At 41.6% G+C, this 25,945-nt stretch overlaps 2 protein-coding genes across 4 annotated transcripts in view; one reads left to right on the plus strand and one right to left on the minus strand.

Moving 5' to 3' along the window:
* Positions 1–1,986: 1,986 nt before the first annotated feature.
* LOC124114516 (epidermal growth factor receptor substrate 15-like 1) overlaps positions 1,987–25,945 on the plus strand; it is a 44,450-nt gene continuing 20,491 nt past the window's right edge. For 2 of the 3 annotated variants that reach the window (XM_046475125.2, XM_046475127.2), the window contains exons 1-10: positions 1,997–2,025; positions 4,634–4,678; positions 8,787–8,876; positions 10,233–10,376; positions 11,796–11,852; positions 12,518–12,601; positions 14,540–14,641; positions 14,979–15,161; positions 15,562–15,722; positions 16,233–16,410. In XM_046475125.2, coding sequence (XP_046331081.2) covers positions 1,999–2,025; positions 4,634–4,678; positions 8,787–8,876; positions 10,233–10,376; positions 11,796–11,852; positions 12,518–12,601; positions 14,540–14,641; positions 14,979–15,161; positions 15,562–15,722; positions 16,233–16,410 — 1,071 coding nt within the window. In that variant the 5' untranslated portion in view covers positions 1,997–1,998. Of the gene's footprint in view, positions 2,026–4,633; positions 4,679–8,786; positions 8,877–10,232; positions 10,377–11,795; positions 11,853–12,517; positions 12,602–14,539; positions 14,642–14,978; positions 15,162–15,561; positions 15,723–16,232; positions 16,411–25,945 lie in introns of all 3 variants that reach the window. The other variant, XM_046475124.2, reaches the window with a different exon arrangement.
* On the minus strand, positions 17,454–25,829 carry LOC124114517 (Ig-like V-type domain-containing protein FAM187A). Its single transcript, XM_046475128.2, has 6 exons — positions 25,354–25,829; positions 24,760–24,991; positions 22,762–22,911; positions 21,908–22,242; positions 21,014–21,181; positions 17,454–18,261 (listed from the first exon to the last, which is right to left on the minus strand). Exons 1-6 carry the CDS (start codon positions 25,677–25,679, stop codon positions 18,090–18,092), a joined length of 1,383 nt encoding a protein of 460 aa, XP_046331084.1. The 5' UTR covers positions 25,680–25,829; the 3' UTR covers positions 17,454–18,089.

Below are 25,945 nucleotides of genomic sequence, written 5' to 3' on the forward strand. Positions count from 1 at the left end.
TTTTTCTTTTTTTGTTAATGACTGCTAAGAGTATGGCTGAAAACACGTGCGGTATTATGGCCACGTGACCAGTTGCACGTGAAAAACCACATGATTTTGATCGATTCACCTGCACAAAAACGGGTGTTATCTGAAGACTATAGTGGCCATTACTGTTTAAATACACAATAAGGGGTCAAAATGTTCAAATTTTAGGATTGTGAAGTTTTTAATTTGGTTCAGTATATATAGATAATGTTTCATATGGTGTTATGCATGTATTAGTTATATAATAGCTTTTTTGTCGTTTTGCACGGATTTCCAAGTGGTCTAAGACTTCACTATTCTCTTTGCACAGTTGCGTCCCTTAGGCGTGTCAGGATCCTGTAACTGTCCATTCGAATCCCAATTCATCCTGATTGTGATCCTTGTTTTTCTCAGCACCTAATCAGTACTAATGCTGACAAAGCACTCTCGATGTGAATTAACTGAAATTATCCAACCCATTCATGGACTATATGACCCTCGTCCATGCAGGCAAACACGTTCACTAACCAGATATCGGTGAACTGTTTACATGAAAATGCGTGTTTGATAATTATCTGTAAATACATGTATGTAAAGTTGTTTTATATGGCAAGCAGTCTATTCTTGTGTAAAAGTATGCCGAAAAGTATTGCAAAAAATCAATTGAAGTACGGCACAGTACCAAAGTGTGTAATTTAGGAGGCATAAATCCGAAGTTTTATTAATGCGAACAAAGACCACTCCCATTTTTCGCATTTAATTCAGGCTCGCGTAAATTTCAAGATTTACAGTACATGCTTCGAATGGTTACATTTCGAGTGGCAGTACCTTTTTATTCGCATAATGTACCACGGATAGCAAAACTCATATATTCAGTCTGAGAGAGTACAGGATAACTTGTATACCCCTCTATGTTGAAGCAGTGGTATAGGGTGATATGCAGTTTAACACACTTAGAACTTCCTTCCTTCACGTTGAAGAGGAAGCTCAGTGGATGATCACTCTACATGATCTGGTTTGTACTGGATTTCTTGTACGTACTATGTTGAACTTGGTGTTGGTTTTACTTTATGTCGCACTCGCGCAGTCACACATCCAGTCACTCTACCCGGGAAGATCCGATTAGAATTGGTCTTCAGCAACCCATGCTGCTCGTAAGAGGCAGCTATGCTTGTCGAAGGAGGCGACTAACGGGATCGGATGGTCAGGCTCGCTTACTTACAAATCCGTAGATGATGCCCATGATGTCAATCACTGGATTGTCTGGTTCAGACTCGATTATTTACAGACCGACGTCATATAGGTGGAATATTCACCAGTGATAACTGCGGCGTTAAACAACAATCCAAACAAAACACACACTAAGAAAAACCCCACACGCGGTCACTCACTCGGTAAATCGTCACTCGTAACTATGACGCTGTCTCACTCACTCTCAACAGAGTTGATCATTTAGGTGACATGTTCCATTTAAACAACTAACACAGTGATTCGCGACCCAGTAACCGTACAGTCAAATAAGAGAAATATTTTCTGCGAAATGACAGAGTATTGCATTCACAGATCCCAGATAGCTTAACGGACTTTTGAAATTGGTTCTTTAATGATGCCTGAATTAGAGACTAATAAACACCTGTATACAATGGACTTTCGTAAACAGACTCTGCGTACTTGGGGGCGGGAAAAATACAGACACACAGGGTGTGGTTGATAATAAACAGATCATCGATCACAGATGAGGTCCGATCAGTTCGTCGCGATGAAGGTATTAACATATCTAATTTATTATCTGTTGCGATGTCGGCAGATTTATTCCTGGTATATCTGTATGTGAGCAGCAGAAAATACCATGAAAGGGAAACGTTATTTAAAATGACTATTTGTTATTCAATCCCAATACAGTTGACACGCCTCCCTTTACCCTTTGACCTTCCAATTGTTTGACCAATCACGAATCGTCATTTATTCTATGCAGTTTAACTGGCAAGAATCATGGCGGCCGTCCCACCGCTTGCTCAGGTTCGTACGATTTGATAGTGGTATTAAATGGTTATTCTCCATGCATATGCACGTGATTCTGTCAAGACACCTTGTGAGCTTAAGTAGAAATTGAATTTGCCTTACATCAGATCGTCTGATGACATGTTCATAATTGATGAGGCCAAGCGATTAGATGAAATTTGAACGGTAAATTGGAGGACGATCATCTCGAGTGTCATCTAAGTTCGTGATGCGGTATTTCTGCGTAGTAAATAAGCTCTTTGGATTATTGATAATATTTATTTCTTCGTTTTTGTATATGCATATATTCTGTAAGATTTAAGCGGTAATGACACGAAACTTGAAGTTATTTTCGCCATGTTGCTCACTAATGACATACTGTAGGCTCTTGTCACTGTCAGTCATGTCACTTCGTCTGCTCAAGTGTAGAAACTGAAATATCCTTCATACTCAAGATGCTCAACTAAATGTCAAGCTGTCTCGCTGTTCTAATTTCAGTTATCGTCTTGTTTCCAATAACGCTTGTATTCAACGCATGTCTCACTTGGCCTCACTTGCAGATATGTTGTGTTAAAAGAAGGGCCCAAAAGTAGGCCTGGCTGTTCGGATTTCTTACCTCACCAGCATGTCAAAATGTTATGTTTGTTTAATTATTTGTATATTGCGATGGATTTGTGTGTGACTTAACACTGACTTTTGACTATTCAAATGTGTTCATGCATTGGGGAAAACATTTTGTTTAGGTTTGTAAGGCCACAATAATATAATTATTAGATTTTCACCCAAATCTTTCAATATTGTGAGTGAGTGAGTGAGTATGGTTTTACGCCGCTTTTAGCAATATTCCAGCAATATCACGGCAGGAGACACCAGAAATGGGCTTCACACATTGTACCCATGTCGAGAATCGAACCCGGGTCTTCGGCGTGACGAGCGAACGCTTTAACCACTAGGCTACCCGACCGCCCCTCAATATTGTGAACCTGGAATCATTTATTTATGTATATATTTATCCAATGAACTGTTCAATACATTTGTGAACATTTAATGGATGTGATTCTCATAAAGCTTGACTGTCTGGTAGTTGCATGAACATGATATGGTTGTGTGAAAATGATCCTGGCTTGGTGAAAGCGGCTGCAATAGTTTGGCGAAAATATCCCAATACTGGTCACAGATTGACAAAAGCAGACCCATCTTAAAAATACATGTTCAAATAAAGTAAACGTTGTAGATAAATATACATTGATGACATACTTGGTTTGATGCTTGTCAGCCAATGGTAATATTATTAATCATCATTCATCTGTCATACATAGACATACATTTCTTTGGACAGATGTAGCACTAAGTAGTTTCAATGTGTTTTTTGAAGATAAATCACACCATGCATCCACATGACTGTGTGATCATTGCACGATTGATTGTGTGGATCTTTACTCTATGATATGTACAATGACGTATGGTACATAATATTGTTGATGTATGTAGAACAATAGATTTGGTTAACATCATTATCATCATATTTATTCACAAACTAACTTGGTTGTTGGTGCACAGTTGCTCACAAGTTACTCTCTGCTAACATAGCTGATTTTGCAAATTGCAATGAATCAGCGACATTGCCTCAATTTACAGGAATATGGGATGGGTCTGCCATTATTCAAGAGCCTCAATTTTTAAATTAAAAGAGGGTGCATTAAATGGATTCTAAATGACAGCCATACTTGCTGACTTTGTTTTTCCAAAGCGAGTTTCTGCGACATGATGAGCAACCATATGTGAAATTGTAGCACGGGTTGCGAGCGGTACCTTTGATCTTACCCGTGCTGTATCATGGTAGTAAGAGCACGGTTTGTTAAAGATTATTACCATTGGCTGATGCCAAGATCAGCAAACCCCGCCTACTGGCTTGAGAAATTTCAAACTTACAACAATGTTTCTTTAGTGTTGTACACAGTGTTCAAGAGTGATAACGTAAATAAACAACAAAAAACAATAGAAATGTTTATAACTTTATTAAAAGATTACAATGTAACTGTCAAACATAAAAACAACTGGACACAGAACGCATTTTGCTAAATTCGGAAAATTAATAGTTGAAATTTGTAATGTCTAATGTGCCTTTGAAAATTCCAAAGTTTTCACTTGATTTAACAATTAGATTAAAAGTTAAAAACGGTTCGAAGGCAGAAAGCATGTGTCGTCATATTTAACGTCATATTATACGTCACTAAATTTTACACAAACTCGCGCAATTTTGGAATGACCGTCGTAACCCGTGCTACAAGTCACTTACAACACACCCACCTACTCGTTGTTAGGGCAGTAAGAGCATGGATTGGCTCCGCCCCTCGTTCCTTCCTATAACGAAGAGGGCTGTGTTAAAAAGGAAGAAAGCTATTATTCCTGGAATGGGCATGATGGGAAGTGGTAGGAAGTGGAAAGGAAAAACTCTGTAACGTTAGAAATTTGTCACAAAATTCACATATACAATGATGTAAGTATTGTAGAATTTTACAGCTGTTCACTTGATATAGTTAAGCGCTAGACTTGTTGTATTTTGTATGGCCTGACAATATTTGTTGTTATCTTGGTTATAATAACAGAATGTGATTCTTTTCAGATCGTGGGCAGTCACATTGGAGTGTATGAAGGCTACTACCACCAGGTTAGTGACAAACAACCTTTCTCCGTTGTCACTAGTTATCTGCCGTCTACTTCCTTGTTCACCATAAATGTTTTACATTGTATACTTCTCCAAATGTTTAATTTTGCTTACAGGCAAAATACCTAATTACCGACGACTGTGCCTTTCACTCGTTCTGGTAATCTCTGTGTTTCGGATTTCCCATCATAATGTTTCCCGTCAGCACTATGAAAGCGCAGTGCACGTGCAGTCTGCACTTTTCACTCCAAATCATTCAAGTGATGAAATTTTGCATGGATGATCCATGGATATACTCTCAAGTTCTGACCATGACCGTGCCATGCTGACTTTAGTTACCATGGCAATGGTGTTGAAATGGCAGTTTGTGTTATCCCAGCCCCAGTGGTGTTGATCATTGCACAAGCTGATGCTTCATTTTTTTAAACTTGCTGTCTAGAAATATTTGAAACCTTTTGGCTATTTAGACTAATCCACTGGGTCTTAAGCATGTGAAGTGTTTGCATGCTCATCATGGTTATTAGGGCAGTTGTCATGTTTACAACTGTTCGGCACTGTCCAAGTGGAAATAAGAGAATGTTTATCTGCCTTTACGTCAATGCCATGGAAAGATACCCAACTTGGCACATTTAATGACCCACCGCCTCAGTGGTCTAGTGGTAGAGGGTCCACCCAGAGTGCGGAAGGTCCGGGGTTCGATCCCCGGCCGAGTCATACAAAAAGACGTTGAAAGATGGTACTTATTGTTACCCTGTCTGGCGCTCGACATTAAGTGTCTAAAACAAGGACTGGTCAGCTTGGAGTCAGTATACTATGTCTGAGTGGCGTATTCATATTAAACTGTGACATGGTATCTCAATGTGCTAATAGTATTAATTTTTTATGAAAGTTAAGTACATGTCAATCTCCTATCTTTTGCTCCAGTACAATATCTTTCTGTATGAAGATCTCACCTACGTAGGACTAGGAGGTCACTTAAGGTGAACTCAATTATCCAATAAGCGTCAAGGTTTCTTACTTTATGATATGAGTGAGTGAATCATCCTGACAAGCATATCTGATTTCTTTATCTCAAAATGAATATAATCGAGTTCCGAATGCAAAAACCTAAAGCTGCACTATGTTATTGTTGTGGGTATTTTATGGTTCCTGTCGTGAGCACCATTAGCATGACCTTCACCCAGGAGGGTATACTGTCGAGAGTATATTTGTGTTCTGTGGTGGTTTTCTGATGCGAGGCTGGCCGCTTTATAACAGAAGATGTTAAAAAATGGTACTTGTTGTTACCCTGCCAGGTGCTCTGCATTAAGGGGCTAAAATAAGTACTGGTTGGCTCTGAGTCAGAATACTGTGTCTGAGTGGGCTAAGCATGTTAGACTGCAGCATGGTATCTGAGACATGGCTAGGACAATAAAACCTGCTTAAGTCCGGAATAGTACAAGCAGCCACACACTCACTCAGGCCTCAAAGTTTAAATTTTTACCAAGTAGCCATATGGCTACAAGTATTTTTTTCCAGGTAGCCAGTGGTAAAATCAAGAAGTCAAGCCAATATTGTAGGTAGCCAAAAGCATTTGAAATTATCTTTTATCAAATAACTATTATGATATGTACAAGTCATTGCACTAGCCTTGAAATTGTATGTTAGTGGAAACTGTACTTGATTTTTGTTATTTGTGACTCAACAATGATGCAATTTATGTTACTAGATTATTTAGGTATATCTTTGCTGATCCAGTGAGCATTCGACTTTCATTGTCGACTTTAGGACATGTTATTAGCAGACATGTTTTCCACAATCAGCTATTATTTATTTTTGTGTTTTCAAATGTGAAGCAATAGAATTTAGTTGCCACAAGATATTTTTCAAAGTAGTCATTTGGCTACCTTTGAATTTTAGACAGTAGACAAATTGAAATTTAGGTCGAATTGGCGACCGTTTTAGTCGCAACTTTGAGGTCTGTCACTACACGTCTTTGCACTCTGCAATACAAGTGCAATAATCCTCAACCCCATTTCATCTCCCCTCTCCTGAATCACCCGTTCTAGAAAATTGCCAGAAATTTGTCAGTTCAAAATTTGAAGATGTTTGTTAAAGCTCTCATGTTAACAATGGCAGTGGATACCTGGATTAGTCATGTGAAGACAGAGCTACAGAGCTATTTGCATAAAATACCCCCCAAAATATTCAAAACCCAATTACTTTCAATTAACTTGCATACAGAAACTCATACATTTAATGAAAAACTCAGATGTATAAAAACAGCACGCATAAATACCCAATGAAGCTTTTTCAGCATGCGTACAATGGAGCTAATTTCCAAAACACATTGACAATTATGAGCTAATTTTTCTACCGAGTCAAGTCTATATATTTAAAACAGTTATATACATATATCTAAAACATTATTTCATATTTTTTTTAATCTTAAAATGTTCACTAACTTTGGAAAAAACCCAATAGAGTGATGAATAGATGAGTGAAAAAATATTGGTTACCCAATGAAAAATGTAAAAACCCAATTAAGATAGAAACCCTGGAGTAAAAACTCAATTGCTCAAAAAGTTATCTGGAGCTCTGGAAGCACAGCATTGGAAGCTGGTATTAGAATATTAATGCATATAGGAGCTATCTTTTGTCAGCTTTAGCTGACATTTGAAGTTGTTGAATATGTAATGAGGTGAACCAAGCAAACTGTATGCAATGGTTCTCTGATATGTGCATCTCACATAACCGTGTATGGTACATGGCATGCTGGTAATACTAATAGGTCAGTTGGGGAATTTTGTTTATTTATTTATAACTGAATTTAAGATGATTTACAGGGAGGTGACGTGAGCTGAGCTGCTACGGGGTTTAATGTTGTATTTAAGATTATTGCACTTATATAGTGACTGTGTGTGTATGTGTGTGTGTTCGTGTGTGTGTGTGTGTTCGTGTGTGTGTGTCTGTCTGTGTGTCTGTCTGTGTGTGTGTGTCTGTGTTTGTGTGTGTCTGTGTTTGTGTGTGTCTCTGTGTGTTCGTGTGTGTGTGTGTGTCTCTGTGTGTGTGTGTGTGTGTGTGTGTGTGTGTGTGTGTGTGTGTGTGTGTGTGTGTGTGTGTGTGTGTGTGTCTGTGTGTGTGTGTGTGTGTGTGTTCGTCTGTGTGTGTGTGTGTGTTTTAGCAGCTTGGACTACTACCGATTTTATGGTGCTTGCCCACTGATATACCATGCTGCAGTTTAACATTCATACTCCACGCTGACAAAGTATACTGATTCCAAGCCAACCAGTCCTTGTTTTATCCTCTTAATGCTGAGTGCCAGGCAGGGTAACAACAAGTACCATCTTTTAACATCTTTATCCACCCATCCACTAGGCCACGGCGAGACAGAGAAGAGTTATTTCGTTGTGAGATTTTTCAATTCCCTGTCATGATCAATCATTAATCAATTGATCAATGCCCCATTTGTGTCTTAAAATGTGAAGCAATAGAATTTAGTTGCCACAAGATATTTTTCAAGGTAGTCATTTGGCTACCTCCGAATTTTAGAGTGTCAAATTGAAATTTAGGTCGAATTGGCGACCGTTTTAGTCGCAACTTTGAGGCCTGTCACTACATGTCTTTGCACACGAAATATTTGTGATGCACAAGGCCGTATTGCGATATGTATCACAATATATTGTATAATTCTAATTTTTGAACTCAGAATCAATCTGATACATTAAGGTGTGAACTGAAGTTCATAAGTGGAGCAAAACAAGATGCTGGTTCAACAAAATGCTCACTCAATAAATACGCAGCCATCTTTGGGCTCCTGATGCACGTTCAGGGGCAGTGAAGGCATTTGGCAAGTATGTAACATTAAACACATGATAAAAATCGCTATTTGACATCACCCGATGTATCGAGCATAAAAAAGTGCTATTGTGATATGTATCGTGGAAAGAATGAACCTCAATTTACCGATATACTGATAATACCGCACACCCTTAGTGTGGACTGAAGCTGATGCCAGTCTGTGGTCTGGTCCCTTCCAGCACATACGTGTTGTGTTATGTCTCCCTGCCATGCCTGTCAGCAGTCAGTAGCAGCAAATGCCATGTTAGCACATTGTACTTCTCTCCTCCAGGCTGACCCCAAAGGTACAGGAAGCGTAGGTGCTCTCGATGCTGCTATCTTTCTCAAGAAGTCAAAACTCACAGACACTATTTTGTCTCAGGTGAGATTTTAGTTTGGATTCAAATTGACAAACATTAAAATAATTTAACTGGGGGAAGTGTATTGGGTGTCTTGATAGTCATCACTTGTTTGTAAACTATTTGCGAGTTTTACTCCATGCGTGGTTGCAGGCCGCCTAGCACAGTGGGGAGCTGTGAAGTGTGGCGGTGATAGTATCGAGAAGGGGCTGTCACTGTGAGGAGCTTGTGAATGCTTTTGCTTGGGACAGATAATCTCCGATTACTGGATCTCCCTCAACATGCACAACGGCATGCTAGGTGCTGGCTGAGACAGTTGTCAGCCGATATATCATTTCTTGCAACAGGATGACAGCGCCTTACTCACAAGTTACGAGTGTATATTCTGCCATAAATGTGCTTTTATTCCTGACACAAGCCCATTATCTGGAACATTATTGATCTTGCTTGCCTGGTGGTGGGTTGGAGGTTTTTAGCGTGTAAAGGTTACGTAATCCCCAGCAAGTGTCACTACGACGGCCAACTTGCATGATATATTGCTCTTGTCGCCTGTAATTTAAGCTTAGGTTCCAGACACATGTAAATCAATTTTAGAAACGCTATTATCAGTATGGATACTATCAGATCAATAACTTGATATAAATTCCACTTTATGCATGTAACTATATAATAAGATGCACTTGAACAAAGATTTGTCCAGTAAGTTCATGAAGATTTGCAATGATGAGAACAAGTTTGTTGATGTTTCTTGTCGTTTGTTTGTGGCCGCCATGTTCACCACATGGGTTACCATAGCCAGTCATTACAGACCCTGAAACAAGTATATCCAATACAGTCCTTGCAAGTCTAAAATAGTTAGCAAGTTTCGATTACTGTTTCAGTTAAAGTGAAGAGTGTCTCTTGGCTCTTTTTTATCGTGTTTGTTATATTTCATTAAGATAATTTAACAACAGTTTTTCTAAAAAAATATTTTCATTTCAGAGACTAGATGTTAGTCTAGGGATCCAGCTGTTCTATAATTTGAAACATAAGCATGTTTATTAATTCTAAAGTTCACATCACTCTATGCCAAGACTTGTAAATTGATTTGTAATTGTAGAGCATTGTTCAGACTGGTCTACAATGTGTAATTGTAGAGCATTGTTCAGACTGGAGGGGCGGTTGGGTAGCCTAGTGGTTAAAGCATTAGCTCGTCACGCCGAAGACCCGGGTTTGATCCCCGACATGGGTACAATGTATGAAGCCCATTTCTGGTGTCCCCCGCCATGATATTGCTGGAATATTGCTAAAAAGCGGCGAAAAACCATACTCGCTCACTCACTGTTCAGACTGGTTTGTCAGTGGTTTTGCTGCAGTGCAGGGTGTGTTTCATGTTGTAGGTATGGGATCTGTCCGACCCCACTGGGAAGGGGTATCTGGAGAAGAGCGGATTCTTCATCGCCCTCAAACTGATAGCGCTGGTTCAGAATGGGCAGGACCTCAGCATTTCTAAAATCACTGTAGATACACCGCCGCCGAATCTTGTAAGTCCAGATGAGTAGTACAGTCTTTAGTTACACCCTGTCTCAAGAGGAGGTCGTGTGTACATCATTTATGTGGTGAATGTCTCACATGTAGAAGTCCCATATCATATAGACTAATGGGATCGGGTGGTCAGGCTCGCTGACTTGGTTGATGCATGTCATCGTATCCCAGTTGCGTAGATCGATGCTCATGATATCAATCACTGGATTGTGTGGTCCCGAGTCAATTATTTACAGACTGCCGTTATATAGCTCTACATTTCATGAGTGAAATGTTTAACAACAAACAAAGAAACGACTGATGTGTACTTTTTGTGTCTTTCCAATAATAGTGAAATTACCTTGTCCATGTTTGGCCCCTGCTAGATAACCGATATCTTGCATTGTTATACCTCTGTCAAGAATCTTGAAATTCCACTGCTTGATCCTTACCACGTTTATGTTTCTAGGATTGTCAGCTACATACCCGTGCTCGTGGGTTTCACCGAGACCTGCATCACTTCGGGCTTTCCTCCCACATTAAGCTGACACGATATGATATAACTGGAATAATGTTAAAAGCGGCATTAAACCCAACTCACTCGCTCACTCCTTACCACGTTTATGTTTCTAGGTTTGTCAGCACCATACCCGTGCTCGTGGGTTTCACCAAAGTGGAAAACGTCTGAGACCTGCATCACTTCGGGCTTTCCTCCCACATTAAGCTGACACGCTGTGATATAACTGGAATAATGATAAAAGCGGCGTTAAACCCAACTCACTCACTCACTCCTTACCACGTGACAAAATAATACATATCAATGTAGAACCCCAGGATCATGTGACTGCTAGAAAACAAGATGGCGTCTGGTACTACCATTCCATGGTCCGCAGCTAAGTTACTGTAAGGAAACAGATGATGGTTTAAAGGCTTCAGAAACTTTAAGGTGAATTTCGGTGCAACAAAACGAATGATTACTCTTGATAATAACCCGAAGGATTACCCAGACCTGACCCCTACGGCGGTCAGACCACCCCAGCTGTCGGGTCCTTGTGTCTTTGTTTTCCCATATTTACCAGGGCTAAGACTATCGTAAGCCTATGTTAAAGTATGGGGGGTTACGATCATCTTAGCGCTAAGATTGCTTTGTGCAAGTGGGCCCTGGTCAAGAAGAGTTATTTGTATGTTATATGTAGGATGTCTCATAGTCATATGATATGTGTGGAGGATGTCTTTTTTATTACACGTATTGACTTGATAGAAGACATCATATGTTGTGACTGTCATGTTATTTATTCTGCAAAGAGAAACAAAAATTAGAAAGTGTATTTTTGTTTTTTTCCAACTCTGTTGATTTCATTATGTTTCACCGTATCCACAAGTGTTTCATTTGAGTATCATTTGATGATGCATGGTGATATTGTGACTGTTTGTTTCAGGGTCCTGTTGAACCAGTGCTTGTTGAAAGTCCTACACATTCTGCCTGGGTTGTAAAGGTGGGTAACCATGGTAACAGTTTGATAGTCATCGTGACCATGAAACCATGATATAATGGTTAACCTGCAAGATATGTGTGTGTCACCGGTTTGATGTAAAAAAATGTCAGTGAGCACATGACATGACATGGCTCGACGAAAATCATGATTGAATAACTTGATTTTGCATTTTGTCCCACTGTGAGTTGAAACGCTGTTCACTTGGAGATAAGCATAATGAGTTTTCAGATTTGCAGTGTATGTCACCAGGTTTTTTTAATGTGAATTTTTTGTCAAATGACAAACTTCCTGGGCATCATTCAACAGTTGATGAAAATACAGGATGTCATTGGAAATTGGATATTGTTGTTTGTATTCATAACAAGAAAAAACAACTGCACAGCTTCAATGATACAATGCAGAAAATATACAGGCAAGATTTTCTATGGAATGAATACAAGATTGTAGTTAGTACTACATTTTTCACATTTTTTCAAACTGAAAAATCTTAAGGAAGAGCTAGAGAACTTGAGAAAAAAGCTAACTGGTAGTTTTGAACATGTTGAAAGAAATCTATTCATCATGTTCATGATTAGTCTACAAGATTTCACTGCTTATATTCATGTGACCAGTTTTATAACCAATCAAGTCGCAGCACACTCACATTGCTGTATTGTCTTTTATAGCCATCAGAAAAGTCGAAGTATGATCAAGTGTTTGACAGTCTTGGCCCGGTCAATGGCCTTCTCTCAGGGGACAAGGTCAAGCCGGTAAGTGGGGTGAACTCTTTGTGTTTCCTGTAGACAGGGGAGTTTGTGAAAATAGCGATAGACGTGCTCGTAAGAAGGGCCAGTTAACATGGTCATTGCTTATGTGTATGTCAAATATTAGCTCACAACTTGATGACGTCATATATTGGACGACGGTATTTATGAGAGAGAAGTGTCTAGAAAGTTGTTCCCCATTGATGTAGCTGGGCTACGCAGATAAACGCAGTGGCCGAATGATTGCGTCCAAAAGTGGGAGGGATAGGACAACCGGTATTAGGAGAAAAAGTACAGATAATCAACGTGATGATTTGTGAGAATATGCAGGAAATACCAAACTTAACCGACCTGTTCGTAAAAGGGACTTGTCCAACATTTCCGAGGTCGGATTCTATTCAGGGAGTCGTCATTATTAAAATTTTTAAATATTTTTTTACAGCTTAAAAAAGGTGTCCATGATGATGAGATCTCATATAAGAAAAAAACGACTCGTGGTTGTTGTTTGTCAAACAATAAAACACTGCAGGGAGAATAAACCATGAGGGGCATTTATTTCTTAAATTCACAGTATTTGATGTCAGCTATCATCATGTTTGACCTGCAGTCATTCCGGGTAAGTATGGGGGCGGTCGGGTAGCCTTGTGGTGAAAGCGTTCGCTCGTCACACCGAAGACCCGGGTTCGATTCCCGACATGGGTACAATGTGTGAAGCCCATTTCTGGTGTCCCCTGCCGTGATATTGCTGGAATATTGCTTAAAGTGGCGTAAAACACTACTCACTCACACACTCTCCGGGTAAGAATATTACAGGATCGGGCGGCAAGGCCCAGTGACCTGGGCCATAATGCACCGTTATACCCCAGTTGCATGGATCAGTGCTTGTGATATTAATCACTGGATTGTCTCGATTGTTTATAGACAGCCATCATATGATATAGCTGGAATGTTGCGAAGTGCAGCCTTAAACAACACAACACATGAACAAAAATTATCATGTTTAGTCCAAGAGTGAGTGAGTGAATATGGTTTTACGCCGCTTTTAGCAATATTCCAGCAACATCACGGCGGGGGACACCAGAAATAGGCTTCACAAGTTGTACCCATGTCGGGAATCGAACCCGGGTCTTCGGTGTGACGAGCGAACGATTTAAACACTAGGCTACCCGACCGCCCCGTTTAGTCCATGACAACCTGATCATGGTACAGTGTTCCGGCTGACTTTTGAAACTGTCAGTCCTTGTGGACTGGCAACTCTAAAAATTATCAGTCCCCCCCCCTAAATTTTACCAGTCCCAACTTTTAACAAATAATAAACATATGAAAATTATTTGGTTTTAATTCTTTCAGCATCATGTTCAGTGCAAAGATGTCATGTCTGAAGTAACTTAGTTAGATCTATACCTCATTCACCAAAACTTCAGTCACAAGTTTCTCTTTTTTTTTAATATTTCGAGACAAAGTCACTACAAATGGATATTTCACCTAGAAATAGACATGGGGAAACCCTGATGGTAACAGACAAGCTGACTTTGTTCGAAAAATGTACTTGTATGAATATCACTGATGTTTTGTTCAACAGCAAAGATTTATAAGGTACTTTATTTGCCAGTCCATAGGGACTTACAGTCAATGGACTGGCAGGTCCAAGCCTAACTTTACCGGTAAATACTGGTAATTACCAGTAAACGGGAACGCTGATGGTAGATATTTTACTCAATGCTGGACTCACATGATATGTTTCAGAGCCATAGGTACATACACACTTGGTTTTTGTCAAACTTGAGTTTTTATCTTTTATTGACTTGTGTTGCTATATTTGATATCACAGACACAAGGGTGAGATTCTCCATTCCTCACTAGAGAACACATGTACTTTGAGGGAGTATGGAAGAGAGTAGTGTCTGTGTTACCCCTCATGATGAAATTCTGCCCGTGTTGCAGGTGTTGCTCAACTCCAAGCTGCCGACGGACGTGCTGGGCCGAATATGGGACCTCAGTGACATCGACAAGGACGGATACTTGGATAAGGATGAGTTTGCTGTTGTGAGTGGTTCTACACAGTTGCCGTTCAGTTGAGGATGTTGTTTTTTCCTTAAATATTGATGATAATTTTTTTATTTTTTTTATCACTTTATTTCTTCTTTTCTTTTGTCGATACAGTATGGTTATGCAAAGAGGTTGTGGCATGACGACCAGAAGGTCATAGATTTATCGTTTTCACATTTCGTGTACGAGACATATTTTTGCGTATAATGATGATCCTTATGATTATTATCAGATAATTTCTGGACCGATATGGATTGGTTTTGATTGATTATGTAAACATGTAACCTGAGTCTTGTTCTGGAGTACTGATACAACTTGATGTGACTGTCTGCAGACTATGCATCTGGTGTACCGTGCACGAGAGAACGACCCCACCCCGACAGTGATACCCCCAGCGCTCATCCCTCCATCCAAGCGGAAGTCAGGCTCCACGCTCCCAGGGGCTGTGCCGGTGATGCCAGGTATCCCCGGGGTTGAAACTGGACGGGCCACACCACCACAGAAAGATGGGCCAGGAGTGAGCATTCGTTTGTTATATATCACACATCACATAACCATGGTAACGCTGATAATTGGTGATGAAACGGGATTGTTGAAATTGTTATCATGCTGTAATAATAACGATAATCTATGAAGTGGCATTGAACAATTTTGTTAAGAAATGACTTCCTGTTTTTGAGGAATTGGCAGAGATTCCCTTAACACTAAAGCTGCTCTCTGCCTCATAGCATTCATTCACCTGATGAAGGAGAAAGTATATCCTCCGAAATGTTGTGTTCCTCATAACAAGGAAGTTGACATCCATAAATTCTCTTCCTTAAAGCTGCTTTTTGAGACTATTTCCTCCCAACGGGCTTGTCCCAGCAGTGTGTTACAATGTTGGCCATGTCAGTGATTCCTCTCCTTGTGTCTGACAGGCCGGGGGCAAGCCGTGGGTGGTGACGGCTGCGGAGAAGGCCAACGCTGACGTGATGTTCATGAAGCTGGACACAGACATGGACGGCTTCGTGACGGGGGCAGAGGTGCGCAGCATCTTGGTACAGAGCAACCTGCCCAATCCTCTACTGGCTCATATATGGTGAGAAGCAGTTGTGTCATTTACAAACGTGGGGGAGAGCGTGTTTGTTTGCTGTTTGACCCGATTACTATCCTTGGTCTGTCATTCCACTTGTCGTGTGACAAAGTCACTTCCTACTTTCCTCCCACACCCGGGGCGGTCGGGTTGCTTAGTGGTTAAATTGTTCGCCCGTCATGCCGAAGACCCGGGTTTGTTTCTCGACATTGGTACAATGTGTGAAGCCCATTTCTGGTGTCCCCCGCTGTGATATTGCTGGAATATTGCTCACTCACTCACTCACTCACTCACTCACTCACTCACTCACTCACTCACTCACTCACTCACTCACTCACACACACACACACACACACACACACACACACACACACACACACACACACATTTGTTAAGTTAAGCATCCAAATTAAGGGGTCGTCATCATGTCCCCAGCAAATCTCAAGGACCCCCTGATATGCAGTGATATTGGAATACTGTTCAAAGCAGCATTGATCCCCACTCATTGACTTGCAGGAACCTGTCTGACATCAACGGTGTTGGGAAGCTGAACACAGAGCAGTTTGCCCTGTCCATGTACCTGGTGCAGCAGAAGCTGAAGGGAGTGGAGCCGCCCACGACGCTCACCCCCGAGATGATCCCGCCGTCACTGCGACCCAAGACGGGAGCTGATCCCGCTGCATTTGGGGTCATGGTGAGTGCCACATTTTCATGTTTATAGGACCACCTCTGTGGTCTAGTGGATGGGGTGTCTGCTCGGAGAGCCGAAGGTTTGGGGTTAGATCCCTTGCCTTGTCAAACCAAATGATGTTAAAAGATGGTACTTGTTGTTACCCTGCACTTGGCATTGGTGGGATAAAGCAAGGACTGGTCAGCTCGGAGTCAGTACACTGTGTCTGTGTAGGCTGTTCATGTTAAACTGTGGCATGATATTTCAGTGGCTAGCATATTAAAACCAGCATTGGTTTGAAGTAATACAAGAAGACACACACATGCACATGCACATGCACATGCACATGCACATGCACACACATACACACAAACCAGGCTCGCTAACTTGGTTGATGCATGTCATCGATCCCATTTGCTTGGATCGATGCTCATGTTATCCATCACTGGATTGTCTGGTCCAGACTTGATTATTTACAGACCGCAGTTATATAGTTAAACAACAAACAAACCAAACATACACACACACACGCATGCACGCACGCACGCACTCACGCACGCATGGATACAGACACGCACACACCAACATGGACCATACAACCATTGTTCACGTAGGCTGTATACACAAATTTTAAATGGTTTTGCTCAGTGAAAGTTAACCATTTCATGGCATATGTTTATCTAAATGTGTCGACTGTTTATGAGAGACATGTATGATGAGATAGATAATTTGTTGAATGGACTATTTAAGATGTGTTGAATCATCACATCCCACTGCACTATGGTATCAGGTTTACCCAATGAACTCTGGGTAGGAGAGTGACCAGTGACATCTGCAAACAATGGCTCGTGTCATCTGCTTCCATGGTGCGTCTGCCAGCTCGTAGACAGAGTAAGAAGGAAATCATATGAATTTTACACATTGTATATGTAGTTATTACAAGACGTAGAACTGTCTTACCTACTAACATGCTAATCTTGTGTTGTGTTATGTGCCTTTCTCCCATATCATGTATACGTGATGAGAGAAATATGACAGAAAGCAAGATAGAATAGTAATATCCTCTATATGATGACATAATTCTTTATTTTCTAAGAACACCATTTTCTTGTCAAGGATCAATTAATTGCACATATTACTTGATTGTCATGGTTGCGGGTTATTTCCATGTACTGGGGTGAACCTTGTGCCAGCAACACACAGATGACCAGTAGTGTGAGAGCTTCAGCCGGTCAGCTGGCATCAGTCCTGGAGCAACCTCTGACACCTGGTGGGACTGATACATTCACCATCGCAACTGACCTGAGAGAGTCTTCCATACTCCAGTATAGTGAGAGCCTCAGCCGGTCAGCTGGCATCAGTCCTGGAGCAACCTCTGACACCTGGTGGGACTGATACATTCACCATCGCAACTGACCTGAGAGAGTCTTCCATACTCCAGTATAGTGAGAGCCTCAGCCGGTCAGCTGGCATCAGTCCTGGAGCAACCACACCCGGTGGGACTGATACATTCACCATGGCAACTGACCTGAGAGCAGTCCTTTTCCTGACTGTCTTCTATTAACATTGGTCATACAAACATATGCTCATCTTCCAGTACTGATGTCTGTTGTCTGTGAACTGGCCGTTTTCTGACTTCATCGGCAAAACATTAGGACACACATCAGTGAATGTTGATGTCTATTCGTCTGTGCATTGTCTGTTCACCTGGCTGTCTTCTGTCCGCGTCGGCAGCACACGCAGAGACACACCAGTACAACAGCGATGGCAGTGAGGATGAACCCACCGTAAGATATGTAGTCCTTGAGATTGGCATCAAACTTCTCTATCACAATGACCTTTATTGTGGCGACATGGCGTTTGAGGATCCAACAGCTGAAAAGTCAAATCATTGACCCTTTCTAGTGGTTATTTGAAATGAAAGTGAAAGTTGATCATCCCTCAAAGGTGCGTAATTACGACAAGCATTTGGCAAGTTTTTTCTCTATGTGTCTGTGAGTGACCTACTTGTAGGCACTGTGTCTGAGTCACACTTGTATGGCCGTCTGTGAGTGACCTATTTGTATGGCTGTCTGTGTGACCTATTTGTATGGCGCTGTTTGGGTGACCCACTTGTATGGTGCTGTCAGAGTAACCTACTTGTATGGCGCTGTCTGTGTGACTACTTGTATGGCGCTGTCTGTGTGACCTACTTGTAGGGCGCTGTCTGCGTGACCTACTTGTAGGGTGCTGTGTCTGTGTGACCTACTTGTATTGCGCTGTCTGTGTGACCTACTTGTATGGCGCTGTCTGCATGACCTACTTGTAAGATGCTGTCTGCGTGACCTACTTGTATGGTGCTGTCTGCGTGACCTACTTGTATGGCGCTGTCTGTGTGACCTACTTGTATGGCGCTGTCTGTGTGACCTACTTGTATGGCACTGTGTCTGCGTGACCTTCTTGTATGGCGCTGTCTGTGTGACCTACTTGTATGGCGCTGTCTGTGTGACCTACTTGTATGGCGCTGCCTGTGTGACCTACCTGTATGGCGCTGTCTGTGTGACCTACTTGTATGGCGCTGTCTGTGTGACCTACTTGTATGGCGCTGTCGGAGTCACCTACTTGTGTGGTGCTGTGTCTACATGACCTACTTGTATGGTGCTGTCTGTGTGACCTACTTGTATGGCGCTGTCTGCGTAACCTGCTTGTAAGGCGCTGTGTCTGAGTAACCTACTTGTATGGCTGTCTGCGCGACCTACTTGTATGGTGCTGTGTCTGAATCAACTACTTGTATGGCTGTCTAGGTGACCTTCTTGTATGGCGCTGTGTCTGCATGACCTACTTGTAATGCGCTGTCTGCATGACCTACTTGTATGGAGCTGTGTCTGAGTCACCTACTTGTATGGTGCTGTGTCTGAATTACCTACTTGTATGGCTGTCTAGATGACCTACTTGTAGGGCACTGTGTCTGCATGACCTACTTGTATGGCTGTCTACATGACCTACTTATAGGGCACTGTGTCTGCGTGACCTACTTGTATGGCACCGTGTCTGAGTCACCTTGTATGGCTGTCTACATGACCTACTTGTATGGCACTGTGTCTGCATGACCTACTTGTATGGCTGTCTACATGACCTACTTATAGGGCACTGTGTCTGCATGACCTACTTGTATGGCTGTCTACATGACCTACTTATAGGGCACTGTGTCTGCATGACCTACTTGTATGGCACTGTGTCTGCATGACCTACTTGTATGGCTGTCTACATGACCTACTTGTAGGGCACTGTGTCTGCATGACCTACTTGTATGGCTGTCTACATGACCTACTTATAGGGCACTGTGTCTGCGTGACCTACTTGTATGGCACTGTGTCTGAGTCACCTTGTATGGCTGTCTACATGACCTACTTGTATGGCACTGTGTCTGCATGACCTACTTGTATGGCACTGTGTCTACATGACCTACTTGTATGGCTGTCTGCCTGACCTACTTGTATGGCGCTGTGTCTGAGTCACCTCCTTGTATGGCTGTCTACATGACCTACTTGTATGGCACTGTGTCTGCATGACCTACTTGTATGGCACTGTGTCTACATGACCTACTTGTATGGCTGTCTGCGTGACCTACTTGTATGGCGCTGTGTCTGAGTCACCTCCTTGTATGGCTGTCTACATGACCTACTTGTATGGCACTGTGTCTGCGTGACCTACTTGTATGGCTGTCTACACGACCTACTTATAGGGCACTGTGTCTGCATGACCTACTTGTATGGCTGTCTACATGACCTACTTATAGGGCACTGTGTCTGCGTGACCTACTTGTATGGCTGTCTACACGACCTACTTATAGGGCACTGTGTCTGTGTGACCTACTTGTATGGTGCTGTGTCTGAGTCACCTCCTTGTATGGCTGTCTACATGACCTACTTGTATGGCACTGTGTCTGCGTGACCTACTTGTATGGCTGTCTACACGACCTACTTATAGGGCACTGTGTCTGCGTGACCTACTTGTATGGCACTGTGTCTGAGTCACCTCCTTGTATGGTGCTGTGTCTGAGTCACCTCCTTGTATGGCTGTCTACATGACCTACTTGTATGGCGCTGTGTCTGAGTGACCTACTTGTATGGCTGTCTACATGACCTACTTGTATGGCGCTGTGTCTGAGTCACCTCCTTGTATGGCTGTCTACATGACCTACTTGTATGGCGCTGTGTCTGAGTGACCTACTTGTATGGCACTGTGTCTGAGTCACCTCCTTGTATGGCTGTCTACATGACCTACTTGTATGGCGCTGTGTCTGAGTGACCTACTTGTATGGCGCTGTGTCTGAGTCACCTCCTTGTATGGCTGTCTACATGACCTACTTGTATGGTGCTGTGTCTGAGTGACCTACTTGTATGGTGCTGTGTCTGAGTCACCTACTTGTATGGCTGTCTACATGACCTACTTGTATGGTGCTGTGTCTGAGTGACCTACTTGTATGGTGCTGTGTCTGAGTCACCTACTTGTATGGCTGTCTACATGACCTACTTGTATGGCGCTGTGTCTGAGTGACCTACTTGTATGGTGCTGTGTCTGAGTCACCTACTTGTATGGCTGTCTACATGACCTACTTGTATGGTGCTGTGTCTGAGTGACCTACTTGTATGGCGCTGTGTCTGAAGTGAAGAGCCTCCTCATGTGCAGCTTGTTCTCCTGGTCCACAAACACCCTGCCTCGCGTCTGCTTCTTGATGCTCAGGGGATCAATCTGCCGCTTACCTCGCTGCCACCTCACTATTGAATTGTCATCCCCTTCATCATCTTCATCACTGAAATGTTTCACAGTATATGAGAGATACGCTCATTGCAATTACAATGAAGTCCTGAGGACCATTATGTGTATCAAGTTACTTGTGGCGCACATCAAATGCCCACATTACATTTTGTGTGCCAACAAAGATTCCATAGGATTATATAGAGGATTTTATGTTCGTGTTCATGTCATACTATGTTCAGGACATGAGTGTCTCACTCAGGAAATACCAGAATTAGGCACGAGTGTCGTAAACATGGTATGACATGAACACGAATTTGATTTTCTATATATATCCATAGAAGATGTCTACATCAAGAGATACATTTAAGTGTTTGCCTAAAAGGACACAAGTTGCAACAGCAGCCGAACCACAATTTGTCGAAGGACATTAACAATCTACAACTATGACCTCGTTTCTAGTGTGATGTCATTCCGACCTCATGTCACTATAAGATTTGAATGACGTCAACAATGCTGTCCGGATGACAGAGCCAATACACTGTTGTCTTGTGACCTGATATCACCCTAGGGCACATATGATTTTTATGAACCCCGATGTGTTTGCCCTCGTAGGTAATATATCAAAATAATGGGAGTTTAAATCAACATGGTGCTACTGAAGCCGAATCGAGGTTGATAAACATGATAAAGAGCAAGATGTAGATAAAGGTAAACTGCCTTTGGAGAAAGATCAACATGCAAGATTTGATCAGTTCTGCCAAGCTTCAACATTACTTACCTAGGACATTTGAGCACCAAATGGATCCCTGCTTCGTGGTACTGAACTATTCTTTTGACAATTGGAGGCAGTTTGGGGTGAGTTTTGATGGAGTAGAATCCTGGTTCAATGACCTCCACAACTTTCCCTGTTGCATCTGTGATGTTGAGAGGGGGCGGCTGGGTTGGGCAAGGCACTTGGCAGTTACCCAGCAGAACCTCGCTGGGTCTCTTAGCAATTCCCGGAAGGCGCGAAATGGCTTTAGGAAGAGCTGTCGAGCGACAAGGGACGCCATCCTTGTACAGTGCCAACAGTGGGAAGTCAAAAGGCTTTGTTGTTTGACCCGCCCAGATTTTCTGATGCGAAAATAAAGTTGAAATCTATCTAACATATACAGCTCTGTGTAAATGTTTAGTTGTAAAGTATTTTGTATGATTCCTTCAATTACCCTACCTCTTTAGGCTGAGAATCACACTATAAATTTTTTTTCGACAGACGTTCTCCGCAGTAAATGCAACTGAGTATGCACAAGGCGGGAAATCATCATTTTTTTCAACCCATAACCCTCATCAAGTCGATGCAGATATTTGGGGTGGTGGGAGGGACTAATTCCCGATTTAATAGGGGCAGGGTATACTAAGGAATTATCAAAGAATAGATATCATTGTTTATAATACTAAGAATACTACCTTAGAATTACGTCCTGGAATTATACACAATGATAACTATTCTTTGATTTTACTTTGACAATACTGACTACAGCACCTTGACCAGACACACTACTGGGACAATTCCAGTCCAATGCCAGCACCACTGGTTTTGTTAACTTTGTTAACTGTCCTTCTTAACGGTCTAAAGTCCCATGCTTGGCTCACCTTCACCATGCAGAGCCCGATCTTCCTTCTGAGGCCAGGCTTGCCGCAATGGTTGCACTGGCTCCATTCCGTCCAGCTGGTCAACAGCTTCAGGTTGGACTTGTACAACGCAACTGTTGGCAGTAGATTTCCTTTGTCTTTCTCCAGCACCTTTGAGAGCAATCATCTTACTTGGAGTTAAACTACTAGGTTATTGCAGAACTCAGTGACATTTATTTCTGAAAGGAATAGAATTTATGGATATCAACTTCTTTATTATGAGGAACACAACATTTTAGAGTGTATGCTTACTCCCTCAACCGGTGAAGGAGTAAGCATATACTCCGAAACGTTGTGTTCCTTATAATAAAGAAGTTGACATCCATAAATTCTCTTTCTTGTGTGTATCACTTCTAGAGGCCTTTCAAAGACTTAATTATTTCTGTATTTTCTGCTTTTATCCCCCCGGCATATAATGCAGGGGGATATAACGATCAGCCAGTCGGTCTGTCCGTCCGTCTGTCCGTCTGTCCGTCCGTAATCATTTCCTTTTCCGGAGCAGAACTCGAAAATAATTCAGTGTATTTGATCGAAACTTGGCATATCTATCAGTCACATACTGGAGTTGTGCCTTTTGCTATTTAGGAATTTAAGAAATTTTTATTTTTTACGTTTCCATGGTAACAAGTTGGACTTAGGTTCTATAAGGGTGGTGTTCGTTTCCGGAGCGCGGTGTTCGTTTCCGGAGCGCAACTCAAAAACCGTTAAATACTTTCTTACAAAACTTTGCATGTCTACCAGGCACATACTGAACTGGTGCCTTCTGCTATTTAGTAAAAAAAAAAAATATTATTTTTTACGTTTCCATGGCAACCAGTTGGACTTAGGTTCTATAGGGTAGAGTTCGTTTCCAGAGCATAACTCAAAACCTATTCAAAACTTTCTTACAAAACTTTGCATGTCTATCAGACTCATGCTGAACTGGTGCCTTTTGCTATTTAGGAATTTTAGAAATTTTTATTTTTTACGTTTTCATGGCAACAAGTTGGACTTAGGTTCTATAAGGGTGGTGTTCGTTTCCGGAGCGTAACTCAAAAACTGTTAAATACTTTCTTACAAAACTTTGCATGTCTACCAGGCACATACTGAACTGGTGCCTTTTGCTATTTAGGAATTTTTATTTTTTTATTTTTTACGTTTCCATGGCAACAAGTTGGATTTAAGTTTTCATATAGGGTGGGTTCACTAATGAAGTATAACAAATAAACTGTTAAATATTTCCTTGCCAAACATTGCATGTCCATATATAAAGTACATACTGAACAGGTGCCATTTGATATTAAGGAGTTTTAGAAATGTTTATTTTAGAATTTCCATTGCAGCTATTTTGACATGGGCTGAGAGAAATGTTGGGTCAGTTACCTGGTTTGGGACCATAACGTGTTAAAATGGGTGGGGGATATAGATGACTTCGTTGACTATACGCTTGTTTCTTGTAATTTGTCATTTGTTTGCATAAAAAAAACCCACAGAAAACACATGTTTTACTTTCCATTTCATATGGATGCAACCATGGTGGATCTTTTGTTGGTAAACAATGTATGCTTCTTAAAGAACATTCAACTCTTGACTCATTACATACATTGCACATTTACTTGTGGTTACTTTACAGACAGCTGTCGGGGGGATATGTCATCTTTCTGATGACTCTTGTTCTCAAGTTGTTCTCAATGGACATGGACTTAGAGCACAGACTATTCCATGTGTACTGAACGTTAATGAATTTAATAAATTGTTGTAATTGAGAGAATTTGAATGTAGACTGGATGAATTTCTTTTTTAACCCAATGCATCATATATTTCTATTTTAGTGCAAAATAATTAAAAAATAGTGCAAAAATAATAAATTTGAATTAACTCCATATTTGGTCTGAAACGTTTTGCCCTGGTATCATGGTTAGTTCTGCGATTTCTATAGGAATGAGGGGTGATAGTCACTGCTGTGTCCATGACACTCACCACTTTCCTGGTCTCGGCAGTGAGAACATCCAGCTGGTACACGGCCATGTATTCCCCTCCCTCAACACAGAAGTACTGACCCACATCGGCCATGCCCAACTCCTTGATGACCAGTGTCCACTGCTTTGTGATGCGCAGGTGCTTGCCAGCGTCCAGGACGCTTATGGTGGCGTCCGCCCTCTTCAGGAACTGCCAGGAAACCATCTGGGAGTCCATCTGGTCAGGCCTGACACTGGAAGGATAAATAAATCACAGACGGATGTGGAAAATTGAGTTGCAGTATCTGTGTGAAACAGCTTAGTGTTAATATGTTAGCTTCAATTTAGAAGATTGTTTTCATCAATTATCTCTAATGTAAGAGTTCAGTTTTCTTCTTATCAGGCGCTCATCAATTTTCCAATACTGTGTCTATTATGAGACCCAAGTTTTTTTCAGTATCATGCGCTCATTGGCAAGTGTTGACATCAAGAAATTTCAGTTTGAAAAATCTTTTCTTCACCTTGCTGCACAAAACTGATGTTTTAAAACAACAAAAGCATAACCATCGACACAGGTTTGTCAGAGTATGAGAAACAGTAGCAAGTGTTGACCAACCAAATGAGACATTTCAACTTGACTGTCTGGCCAATATGTGAGATGATAGGAGTGATGCTCTGTTTTTGATACTTGAGAATTTTTAGCTTCTCTCTCAGGCATTTGTAGTACTGCTGAAACATTTCCTTTGCCTCAGAGCGGGACATTTTCCACTCGGATCCCACAGCCCTTCTCGTCCTCTCTCTGGCTTTTGAAATCTTTGTTCTCCAGTCCATCGTCTTTGATCCGTCATCTGCTAGAGTTTTTGATTCTGCAACTGTTAGAAGTGTTACAATGGTAAATGGGAAGAAGATGTTCATACTTCTTTTCTGCTGTTTGGGCAGCATTCAAATTTGAACTTTGGAGCTTTCAGTTGGTGTCAGAGACTGTCATGTGACTGTTGCTAGGATACCATTGATCCTTTGTGTACTTGCAACATGACATCACTGCTTGGATACCATTGTTCTCTGAACAGAAGGCCATGGCATCATGGTTGACAAGTATGACATCACTGTTGCTAGGATACCATTGTTCTCTGAATAGACAGCTATTACATCACAGTTTAACCATGTCCATTGTATTTACTGTTATGACATCATGGTTGTTTTGAAAA

Source organism: Haliotis rufescens, unplaced genomic scaffold, assembly GCF_023055435.1.
Source record: "Haliotis rufescens isolate VD_foot unplaced genomic scaffold, xgHalRufe1.0.p SCAF_2, whole genome shotgun sequence".
NCBI classification, from domain to species: domain Eukaryota; kingdom Metazoa; phylum Mollusca; class Gastropoda; order Lepetellida; family Haliotidae; genus Haliotis; species Haliotis rufescens.